The 12,726-nt window shown below is 29.3% G+C and overlaps 2 protein-coding genes across 2 annotated transcripts; both read right to left on the bottom strand.

Moving 5' to 3' along the window:
- Positions 1 to 5,951: 5,951 nt before the first annotated feature.
- LOC108330767 (uncharacterized) lies at positions 5,952 to 8,509 on the bottom strand. The gene is made up of 4 exons (XM_017565310.2): positions 8,054 to 8,509; positions 7,840 to 7,953; positions 7,230 to 7,520; positions 5,952 to 6,271 (listed from the first exon to the last, which is right to left on the bottom strand). Exons 1-4 carry the CDS (start codon positions 8,492 to 8,494, stop codon positions 6,071 to 6,073), a joined length of 1,047 nt encoding a protein of 348 aa, XP_017420799.1. The 5' UTR covers positions 8,495 to 8,509; the 3' UTR covers positions 5,952 to 6,070.
- A 591-nt stretch (positions 8,510 to 9,100) lies between these two features.
- On the bottom strand, positions 9,101 to 10,304 carry LOC108330221 (transcription factor MYB35). The gene is made up of 3 exons (XM_017564721.2): positions 10,175 to 10,304; positions 9,959 to 10,088; positions 9,101 to 9,887 (listed from the first exon to the last, which is right to left on the bottom strand). Exons 1-3 carry the CDS (start codon positions 10,302 to 10,304, stop codon positions 9,188 to 9,190), a joined length of 960 nt encoding a protein of 319 aa, XP_017420210.1. The 3' UTR covers positions 9,101 to 9,187.
- Positions 10,305 to 12,726: the final 2,422 nt, after the last annotated feature.

The raw sequence follows: 12,726 nt of genomic DNA on the forward strand, positions 1-12,726 counted from the left end.
AAGGAACGAGTTTTAGAGGGATGGTTTGTGTTTTAAGTAATGATACGAGTTTAATAAATTCTATTTATATTATTGAATTACTTTAAAACTAACATACTCGATCTCGTTATTTTAAAACACATATCAACTCTAATACTCTAATACTCAAAGTTAATTATAGAATGAAGCATGTTTCTAGTTTTTAATTTTGATGAGAAACTAAAATTTATAATTGTCTAAAATTTTGATACATTTTGGTCCTCAAACTTTAAAAATGAATGGATATAAAAACTTTATTTTTTTTTACATGTTAAAATCATTGCCAATAAAGACCTAGAAAATGAATTTTAGAAGTGACAATGACTTAAAAATATTGAGACACAACTATTTTAATATAAAAGGATTTTAATATAAATAATTTTGTTATGGATGAGACTTATATTTTTAAAACATACCATGATTCTAGGAACTAATTTTTTAGAGTTCTTCATAGTATTGATTCTTCCAGCGAGTTTTTCAATTTGGACATATCAACTTCTTCATTTGTATAAGTTGAGTTTCAACCCCTTTTCTTGGTCTTTTCCTATTATCTGTTGAATGTGGACCTTCTTTCACTTATATGCGTCTTTATAGTCATCTATGTGAGTATTTTCTTATTAGTGGTTCTAATAGTTGTCCTTATCGCGTTTGTGTTGTTTCTAGATTCTATGAGCTGGAAGGGATTTGGGATTCTTTAAAGCAAGTTCATTTGTCTCTCAAGTAAGGGAAGTTAATTGCATTGTTTTTAAGTTATAGATACTTTAAAATTTTTGAATATATGATTGTATGGTTAATTGACTAAAGATTGATGTGTTGGTATGTATGATATGTTGAAATTGTGATTTGAATTATTGATCCTTGAATCGTAATAGTTTGGACTTGGTTTTGTGAGTTTAAGAGATTTATGATCTGGACAATTGATCAAGTGGTGCAAGTTTTCATGTTTAAAACTGTTTTGGAACTAATTCACTAAGAAAGGAATGTCATTTTGATCAATTGAATAGGTATAAGTTCCCTTAAAAACACAAAAAATACAAGTGTTGATAGTTGGTATAACGTTGAGTGACTCTAGGATGTCATTAAGTCTCCAATTTTGTGAAGGGTTGAACATTGAGTGGTGTTAAGGTATCATTGTGCGTCATTCTTGTATTATATGTCTGAAGCTTTTTCACTCCAAGACACTAGGCGTTAGAAAGTGTAGCTAAGCATACCTTTTTGCGAAAAGAGTGGTGTTGAGCGCCATGAGTGACATTAGGCACCACCTTTTGTGAAAGGTATGACGTTGGACTCCACCTTTGAGCGTCATTGTGTATGTTTGGATCTATTTTCTTGTTTGACTATTTGAGATAGATTTATAATGGAGTTTATGTATGTTTATGAGTATTATGATGACTTATTGAGATTATGTTATTTTTGTGGATATGCATGGTGATGATGTTGAAAAAATTTCAAGGAGAAATTCTTTGTAATGATGATATTAATGTATGCATTGACATATGAGAGTCAGAACGGATGTATCCGGAACTCTAATAATTATTCACACATAAATATAATAAAATGAGTTATGTGGTGAGAGTCGCAAAAGGTTTTAGTCTACGAAAAATGTTTGATCCTAGGTGCGAAAGGGGACTACCCTTGTAAGTGGTAGGGTGATAATCCCTTGTTTATGACTTTCCAAAGCATATACTACTACAAGTGCACGCTTATGAGTATAAATAACAACGGGTTGGGTCAGACACAAATAGTGCTTACCTGTTACCTGACCCGCAACAAAAAAATCCACATGTTACCCGTCCTCTACCTACGTGGATACTCGTATAAAAAAATACTCATGAGTATTTTAAAACATGCATATACATGTGGATACCCCACAAATATTTAAAAATATATTTTATAAACTTTAAGAATAAAATTTAAATAAAATTACAAAAAAATATAATATAAATTAAAATTTCATTTAATTTGAATGAAATTTAAACTAATAAAATATAAATTAATTTTAATTTTAATTAAATTTAACTTAATAATATCTTCACTCGTCCGGTTTATAAACGAGTATTAAAATATTCGCTATCCGCGAATACCAACTATCCATCGTGAATTTTATCTTCAACTACCTGCGAGCACAAGTATTTTTGTCATTCCTACCTATGAGAAAACTTTATATCAAAAACATGTATCTGAATAATTGAGTTTAATGTCAAGTGTTTGTATGAATATATATAATTTATTATATTTTTATGCATGCTTAGTTTATAATCGATATAATTTATTATATTACACTTTCTTTTATGTTATTTTGTGTATGTGTTTTTTAACTTTACAATAATTATCTTATTGGTGTGATTGGATGAAGGGTAAATGTTAATGCGCCTATGGTGGAAGATGATGATGACCAAACTTTTTTATTTTTTCGTTTTGTGATAATTAGCATGTATAGGAGTTTTATAAATTCTAAGTTATCTTTAGATGTTTTATATATATTTTTATAATTATTTACTTTTTGGATATCGCTGTATTAATTCTATTAATATGTTTTATTTTAAATATCTTGCAATGTTTTATTTTTATTAGTTGCAAACTGCTAAAATAATTTAATATACTTGAATTAATAACACTACATTAATTTTTTTTAAGTTTATAATCAAAATATATAAAACTTTTAACAACAAATGTTAGTTTCATGTCAAAATTAATAAAGTAAAAAAACCTTACACATATTAAATTTTGTTTTAATGAACAAATATAATAATTGTTAAAAGTCAAACACATATTAAATTACTTTAATAACAATGTTTAAATAAAAAATTAATAAAAATAAAAATTTTGTCTTAAGATTTTAATTTTTTTTCTTATTATATTAAAAACAAAATAAATATTTGTCATATTAAACCTCTTATTTACTTTACCAGTAATAAAGATGAGAGAGAAGAAAATAAAGAATACAATAAATGTAGTACACATATTTCTAGAGATAGAATATTATTTCTATATATTAATGTGCACTTATGACTCTTTAATTTGAGTTCATAACAGAAAGAGAAATTCATTTCAGTTATTTAAATGGACTCCCACTCTTTATTATAACATCTATATTCTTATATAAAATTACACATCATTTCATAACTTCCTTTGATATAATTTTTTTTTTAATTTGATAACTTTACTCTTTAATAAATGTCAATTTAATTTTTATTAAAAAATAAGTAATTGAATACTTTTTTTATTTTAAAATAAATAAATGATTTCTATTTTTGAAAATAACGATCACATAATTTGTTAATATTATTTTTAGAAAATTATCATTTCATCATTATTATAGTTGATTCCTTTAGTTCATCTTTTAATTTGACAGTTTTAACCTAAATAAATAAATAATTATTTATTAGTTAAATACAAATATCACATAATTTTTTAACAATATTCGTGTACAACTATATATATATATATATATATATATATATATATATATATATGAAGATATATATTCTTATATATTGTTATAATTATAAACTTAAATATAAATAATTATCAAAACTTTATTGTAAATATTTTTATTCATTTTTAGGTAGTTTTATAATGAAAAATGGTTAATTTTAAAAATGGTCAAACTAAAACATATCGGTTAAATCTAAACAAAACTGTTAGTGTAAAATTCATAAAATATTTATTTTAATTTAATTTTTTTTATTTAAATAGTAAAATTGAAAAACAAATGTAAACATAAAAATGTAAAATCTCTTTTTATATATACTAATGAAATGTAAGTTCACTTTTTTATATTTATGAAAAATCATAAAATTATTATTGTTATTATTAATTATGAAATTAAATTAATTATGAAATTAAATGTAAATGATTTTTGTAATTTTATTATAAATACCTTTTATTTTCTTTAGTAATAGTTTTATAATTAAAATATGGTTAAGTTTAGAAAAACCATCAACTAAAAAAAAGCTAAATTTGAAAAACGGTAAAATTGATGATATACTTATCTTAATTTAAAAAAACTATATTATTTAAAAAGGTAAATTTAGAAAACGTGGACAAAAAAAGAATTTATTTTTTATTTTAATTTAAAAAACAAATGTGGATAAAAAAAGAATATATAGGTATAGATTAACAAACTTTTATTTAAAAGATAAATTTGAAATACAAAGGAGGACACTAAAAAGAAGAATTTCTTTTTTATTTTAATTTAAAAATTAATTTAAATGATAAATTTAGAAAATAAATATGGACAAAAAAGGAATATTTTTATATCTGTATTTATTTTTTATGATAAAAAAGTAATAGAAATATAATTACGAAAATAAATATAAATAATTTTTGAAATTTAACTGTACATAATTTTTATTTATTTAATTTAATAAATAATTAAATATAAGAAAACGGTTAAATTTTAAAATATAACTACGTTAAGGATAATTTTTAAAATGTGGACAAAGAAAAATTATATATATAAGGATATTTAATGTCAATTTTTTAGTTTTGAGAATGAAAGTTATTAAAATATCCTTAATTTTAAGATTTAGAGTCCATCATATATAAAGATATTTTTGTCTACTAAAACGCGGTACACATTGCTAAAATGTACCAACTTAAAATTAAGCGTACGCACGTTAGCAAACCCATATATATATATATATATATATATATATATATATATATATATATATATATATATATATATATATATATATATAAATATATATATATAAATATATAACATGTACTGTAAAACCCCATGAAATTATATTTTAGAAGCGGTGGTAGTATAAAAATAGTGAGACTCGATTATTTTAATATTAAATAGTTTTATTATAAATAGTTTTGTTATAAATAAATTTCATTATTTTAAAACGTTCATCTCTCTAGAAATTACTTTTCTAGAGTTCTCTACCTTCTCTTTAAGAGTTTTTGATCTCAAATCATCTGTTTGACGATGAGGAGGTGCCTAGACGATCACGGCTTCAAAGTCTACCATTCTATCCGATCAATTTGGTGTTTATAAACAAACGGAAAAGTGAAGTGCAACACAAACCATGAGGACCAACAAGTTCAAGAAATGACGCAAACAAGAATACCCTTGTTGATCAAATGCAAAAGAATATTTTGTAGCTCCTTGATCTAATCATGACCCCTCTATCACAATCAATTTCCCTTCCAATATTTCAACCACCACCCCAACCTTACAATTACCAATTTAACCCACCCCCACAAACACTCTTTGAAACTCACCTCAATCGTTAAACAACCCTCTCAATCATCAATTTCTTGCCAATTACATTAAATTTTTAACACACATTTCCAACTAACATTAAAACAAGAACGTATCAAACATTAGAAGCAATTTAAATGTTAACCTAAAACAAGTTTGCCACATAATGTTTTTTAACATAATTAGATTAGAAAGGCTATATTAATTTATTTTTAAAGTTTAAAAACTAAAATGTGTCAAAGTTTCCAACATAAACGAATTCTAATTTTCTATTAAAGTTCAAAAACTAAAAAAATATTTCACTCACTAATTTATGACTATTGAGCTTTTAAATCATTTCACTTATCAAATGGATCATAAATTCTCAATTAATTGAATAGAAAATAATATTTTAAAAGCTTGAACAACAAGGAAATCGACAAAACTAAATTTATTTTAATTATAAAATGTATACCTTTATTTAATGAAAAACAACTTTTTTCCAAACCAAAAAAGGGTCAATTGAACCGAAAAAGAGTGCAGAAATAATCACCATAAACCCAGGATATTTCAGCAATGTTCCTAATGACAACCTAAACCTGTATGACAAGTCAGCAACATTCATGTTTCAATGTTTTTTAGAGGACAAGTAGATTATGACTAGAAAATCCTGCTCGAGAAACAGCAAGATAAAGAACCAGCCTGCTAGGCAGTTAAAAAAAAATGCATAGAATTCTCCGCACAGAAACAGAGGTCTTCTTATCATTACTCATTAAGAAAATTATATACATAAAATCAGAGTATAGAAATTTCGATTGATAACATATGACCAATGATAAAAACCAAAACCTTCTACTTCCAAGGACTTGGCTGTCGAGCATCTCTGAAAACAGAAGTGCCACCAGATGCCGCTGGGGAAGGGGATGATGCAATGTAACTAGTTCCTGACACTGACACTTGTGGTAGATTCGCTGGATTTCCCTGATGACCTGAGAGAGCAAAGCGTGATGGACTTCCAGCAGCTCCCAAATTTGCTCGAGAAGGATTCGAAATCTTCATAGAAAAGGTAACAACTAAGTACGTCAAAAGAAAACAGGGCAATTCAAGGAAGTATTCTACTTATGGATTCGGGCTTGACCTTTACTCGTATATTCAGCTTCTTAACACAGCATAACTACTAAAGCATAATTTATCTCATTTGCAGAACATATATGTGTATGCATACATCAAGCTATTAAGAACCTTATTGGTTTTTTATAAGACTCTTGCATTATAGATACTCTAAGTAATTAGCTAAAACAGAGAGAAAGAATAGATTGAAGAGTTAAGAAAAAGAGTGACATGAATGCAGCCTAGACTCTACAAGATTGCAAGTGTACGATTATATTCAATACAAATACAAGCTAGTTCTTAGAATCATAACCATAAAAAGTATCGAACAACAAAGTACATGAAACAAGACCCTAAATTCAATTTAAAATCTGTAAATTGCAGTTTATAAAATTCAACAAATTAGGTTCAACCTAATATTTACTTGATTCAACCCTTCTCAAAACTGAGTCAGTAACTAGTGCAATGAGGCTAGTTCAAGTGCGCAACATTCAAGGTTCCGTTATAATTTGGCTTTAGTTACGCTATGTTAGAATGATGAAATGAAGTGAGCTGGAAGTAATGGTATTAGATTCTATTGTTTGGATTGTTTAAAATTGAAAGAATGGAATGCATTGCAATTTAGTAAGTATGGACCCATTTTTTTTCCCGCTGCTTTATTGCAAAATAACCAAACAAAGGAATAACTTACTTCCGCAAACTAATATCAAAATTTCAAGCACATATAACTCGAACTAGCATGCCATTCTTGACCGTCCTACTCCTACATGCACTCTATAACATATATAATTAATCACAGATTCATTCCACCAAAACAGATCATAGATCCAACCACAAGACAGTTATACAATCCGAAGCACATCAACAACATGAATTAACTGAAATAGCTAATATACGTTACCGCATTTTGTTGAACACTAGGGGTCCTCCGAAGAGGAGATTCTGACGAAGGTGACATGCTACTTGGCCGAAGTATGTGGCGAGAATGCATGGTATGGTTAGCTAAATCATCCCCGTCACCACCATCCACATCACCAGCAAGATTTCCCTCCGATCCCAATCTAGGGGGCATGTGCCTAATCATGGATCCAGTATCGTTGGTTCCATCCCCTTGAACTGGACCCGAAGGACCACGAATCCCAGCCATTTGCATACTATTTCGTCTCTTAAACTCCTCCTCCGCATTCAATATCTGCCAAGACCAAATTATCATTCACAACATGCAAGGGATACACACAGACACAATCATGGTTTTGAATTTTGACTAGGGTTTCAACATGACACTTGACATTGCAGGAAAAGACATGGACATAAACACAACAAAAACCAAAACAAATAACACCTTCGCTAATTAATACCAAACCCTCTGCACACAAAAAAAAACATTTCAGACATTTTATCATTCAACAATTAAAAGTCTCAGACTTTCAAAACATATTCTATATCCGACGGAAATCAAGGAAGATCAATACGTCGATACAAACTGGTGTCAGTTATGCAGTATCATTTACCTGCTTCAACACCAACACCAGGTTATGTTTATTCTCATTCAAGCCGTGCAACTTCTCCTCAATTTCCTTTTTCCTTTTCGCCTTTTCGTCAGGCAGATCAACATTGTCAGTGACCTAGCCAAAATTACAAACAACGTGACAATCGCAAACAAACAACGCAAAATTACAATAAACGATTTACGAAAAATAGAAAAAAAAATCCAAAACCGGTTACCGGCTCAGTCTGTTTTTCCGTCGAAAGGTCAGCACCGTCAAACGGTTTTTTCTCGGAAGCCTCGGCAGTCATTGCATCGACAGGCGAATCCGATTCGCCGAGCGGTCTTTTGGCAGAACTGACGGCGACCAGTAGCGGTTCTTTGCGATCTTCGTCTTCTTGGGAGACGGCGGAAGGGCCCTCGGCGTGAGCAACGGTGACGGCGGCGTCGGGAGTTGGTTGAAGATGGGAGTCGTCGGGGAGAGTGTTGTTAGGGTTAGGGTTGGAGGCTTGAAGGCGAGATAGTGCCTTGGAACGGCGAGCGAGAAGACACTTGAAGTCTTTGAGAGAGATTTTGGGGGCTGGCATAGGCCATCGGCGAGGCACTTCCGGTACTCGGTGAAGGTTCCCTCTGTACAGTGAGATTGCCACCATTCTTGACTCCTTTTGGATTTCGTTCATTTTTGGCAACACAATTTGGGTTCTTATATAGGTTTCCTAAAGAATTTTAAATATTTCAATTTTATTTTTGTTTGGATTAACTAACATTCATCTTCGGTATCATCTTTTTATAGCTATCACTTCGTAAATTTAACGTAATTTTTATATACGTCATCCTTTTCAATTGATTTCGTCATTATTGGGTAACACCAAGCATTTTATAAATCAAATCAAATATATTACAAACTATAATATAAATTACAAAATTTTTTGTTAGAAAAAAACAATGAAGTTGACAATAATGTTGTCTAGTCTTTTCATATATAATTTTTCTTACAATATCATGGTCTTCTTTAATTTATATATTTTTAAAAATACGCAAACAGAGAATGTAATTAAATATTTATATATTTTTTATTTTTCTTACACACTTTTATACAAATATATATATATATATATATATATATATATATTATTTTATTTATAATTGAGATGTCGTTATAATTAAACAGTAGTGAAAAATAGTAGCAATACACATGATGGGGAAAATGAAAAATACTACTAATCATTCCCATGGTAGAAGATTCATGGTGAGACTTGATGTATGATGTTTGCTTGAAGGCAAGAAAGAACAAAAGCAGTAACATGGTAGTCCAGAATACAGGCAAGATAAGGTAGATGCGTTTCGACATTGGGGAATTATTATTTGAAAATTTAACTCAAGTTGGATGGTTCCTCCATAAGGTGTGGAAAACTCAGAAACATTTCATTTTCTTGATCAAGCATGGCTTCTATGAATGAAGTGTGAGAGGATGATGAAAATTGGAAGTCACTACTACCCGAGGCATGCTGTGACTTCACCTCTTTGCTATTCCAACTCTGTATGGTCACCACATTCTCCTTTGAAACCAGGGTGTCTGTTTCCTGGTAGTCAAGTGGTGTAAAATCATCTTCTAGAAGAAGGAAGTCATTCCAACTAAAAGCTGAAGTGGAACAAGTAGAAGGAGTAGAAGGGGATGAAGTTTTTGACAAACGATCTTCCCCTAACATAGATCCTGAGATCATCTCATTCTCAAAGTCCATTAAGAGATTATCACCATGAGCTCTGTTGAATAAAAAGTTGTTTCTAGTGGTTTCTTGGTCATTTATATTTGTAGATCCTTGTGGCATGGTTTGATGGGGTTCTGATTTTAGCATCATTGCGCTCTTGAAGTCTTTATTGATAGACCCTATTCTGGTACTTGGTTTCTGGCAACCCCCGATGTTTCCATAGTCAGCAATGAGTTTAGAAAAGGGCTTGTGGGTAACAGGATCAATCCCCATTTCAGAGAGTTTCTTTTTCAGCTTTGTGTTCCAGTAGATCTTTACATCATTGTCTGTTCTCCCAGGAAGCTGTTGGGCTATTATAGACCACCTGTCACAAAATGATTCAGAAAAAAAAGCAGAGAAGCAAGAGCAGTTGAAGAATTAGGCCACAATATTCACCTGCTACCTATGGCTGCGTGAAGCTTAATGATTAGATCTTCTTCTTGGGTTGTGAAATTGTCGTACTTAAGATCATTCCTAAGGCAGTTACTCCATCTAAGCCTACAACTCTTTCCACACCTCTTGAGCCCTGAAATGATGTCCCCAAATGCAAAACTTTAAGTAAGGAAGTGCAAAAATTGAGCTTTGGAAGTTTAAAAAATAAAGTTGTCTAACTTGTTTTCCTGGGGACAGAAGTCCAGTTACCAGATCCATGCTTGGAACCAAATGCAAGCTTCTTTGTGTCTTCTTCCGTGGCCCACACACCCCTTTTGACATTGACTTTTTCACAGGGAGACCTCACCATGTCTTTTATTATGATCCAAGGGTTTTAAAAAAGCATATGAAAGAAAAAAGAAAATGACATAAGAGAAGGAGATAGAGATTGAGAGATGTGTCGTGCAGCTTCAAATAACTGTGTTCTGCAAACACTCTTTGCGAGGAAAGAGAGAATGGAGGAGATGGGTTTAAAGGTAACACAACTATAGAGGCAAGGAATGCATGAAACATTGTTATGAATTAAACTTAATTTGCATGATGATTGTTATCATTCACAACAAACTTCAGAAGAGAGATGAAATAAAGAACACCACTTTGCAGCACAACAATATTACTTACATGCTTGTACCGAATGCATTTTTAAGATCAGGTTTGAATCCGGTGAATCATTTGGTTAAACTTGATTAAATTATGGTTGATACAAGTTTTATGAGAGTATGATAGAATTAATACAACTTTCCAACTGTATTTATGCAATTAATTAATTAGAAAAAGTAATTTTTTATAGTTATAAAAAAAATAGATATCAAGAGAATTTGATGGATTGTAAAGGTTTCGTTGTTCTTATATACACAATTTTTTTGTTGGAAAGTTGTGACTACGCGTGCGGTTGTTGAACTATCGAAGTGTCCCACCACATATTCGTGTATGTTGCATGCCAATTGTGTTTTTCGTTTCAAGATCAAATCACCCCGTTACTCTATTTTATCTTAATTTATGTTATTATTGCAATACACTTATTGCGTTTCTAACCACTTGAAGAAAAAACTATCTTTATCAAGCATATGGTAAATACAAGTGACAATTGATTTGTTTGATAAGAATGAGGTTGTTATTAAATGAACAAGTTGCAAGAAGCATCATCGTGTCATCCAAAGTGGGTGGCATTTGGCTAGCTATTGGCAGTCTTGCACTTGTCTCTTGCCTTGGAAACTTCTATTTTTTTATACTTCACATAGCTAGATTTGGCTGTGTGCCAGATGTTAATTAGAAACACAACAAACAACCATGCATATGTCTATATCATTGCACAAAACAAGTTTAGATTTTTCACATAAATTCTTCATTGTTACTTCGTTATATTTTTAAAATATATTAGTATATTAAAATTTGGTAATATATGTTCTATAATATTAAAGTTAGTATATTTTGAAAAAACATTTAAATGGACAACTCATAAACACAGCAAATAGATAAAAAGAAAAACCGTAATATTACCTTGATTTCCACATCTCTATACTGCAGTGGATGTTGTTGATGTTAATAATTAATTGGGTTAGAATCTTAATTACGCTTTCTTCACTTAACTTAGACGATTCTTTTTTACAGATCTAGGTAATTTCTTTTTTATCTACACAAATACATAAGTTCCGTCGCCCCACCACAACTTCAAACCAAAAAGTTGTATAAAGATACACGACTTCTACTTTGATACGATAATTTATATCATTGTATTAATAATTTCTTAATATTAATAAATTAACTATATTTTATTTTTATTGTTATTTTTTGTAATCATTTTATCCATTAATAAAATAGTTTATATTTGGTTTATGAATTTACTTATAAAGGTTTTAATTTATTTTTAGTTTAAGACAATGATACTTTTTAGAATTAGATACCAGTTCATTTTTCAATTGCAAAATGTATCTACTTTGAAATATTTTAAAAATTATCTTAAAAGAAATAAAGAAAATAGAGATCACTGCACTAATCAAAAGCAAAAAATAAGAGGGTGAAGAAAAAAATTCATCATAACCTTTTTATACATAAATACCTTTAATTTTAACAAATTTCTCCTTTAGTAATAGATTACCATCGTAATCGATTATTAGAGGCTTCTTCTCGAGTTACAATACTAGTAATTGATTACAGCAGGAGTGTAATTGATTACCAATAAAATCGTGATCTTCCTGCAAGACTTTGACACTGAGTATGTATGCTTGCAATCAGTTACTAGTTCCTGAAAACGTGTGAGAGGTGCGCACCTTTACTTTTTCTTGTATGTCAAGGTAGAACATGCACCCTCTACACAATCTTTTTATTTGAAGTTATATGAGGACAACACGACTTTTCTATTTGCATAAATGAATAAATAAATGTCTACATTAATAAAAAACCGATTCACTTTTACCTAGATCCATAAAAAAACCTCACTCAACTCTTATCATTGTCTCTCCAATTAGTCACACAAGGTGTCTATTAGGCATTTATTTTATTTAAAAAAAAATTAAAAAATATGTTTTTAATTTCTAAATTTGGATATAAATTAAAATTAATTTTTGATTTAATTTTTATTTTAATATATTTTATTTATAAGTTTTAAAAATAAATAAATATAATCATTTTAACTTAATAATAAATAATTTTAAATTTGTTATATATTGAAATACATTTTACATATAAAATATTTAACAAAATGATTAAGTTTATTTAATTTTAAAAGTTTA

Source organism: Vigna angularis, chromosome 4 (assembly GCF_016808095.1).
Source record: "Vigna angularis cultivar LongXiaoDou No.4 chromosome 4, ASM1680809v1, whole genome shotgun sequence".
NCBI classification, from domain to species: domain Eukaryota; kingdom Viridiplantae; phylum Streptophyta; class Magnoliopsida; order Fabales; family Fabaceae; genus Vigna; species Vigna angularis.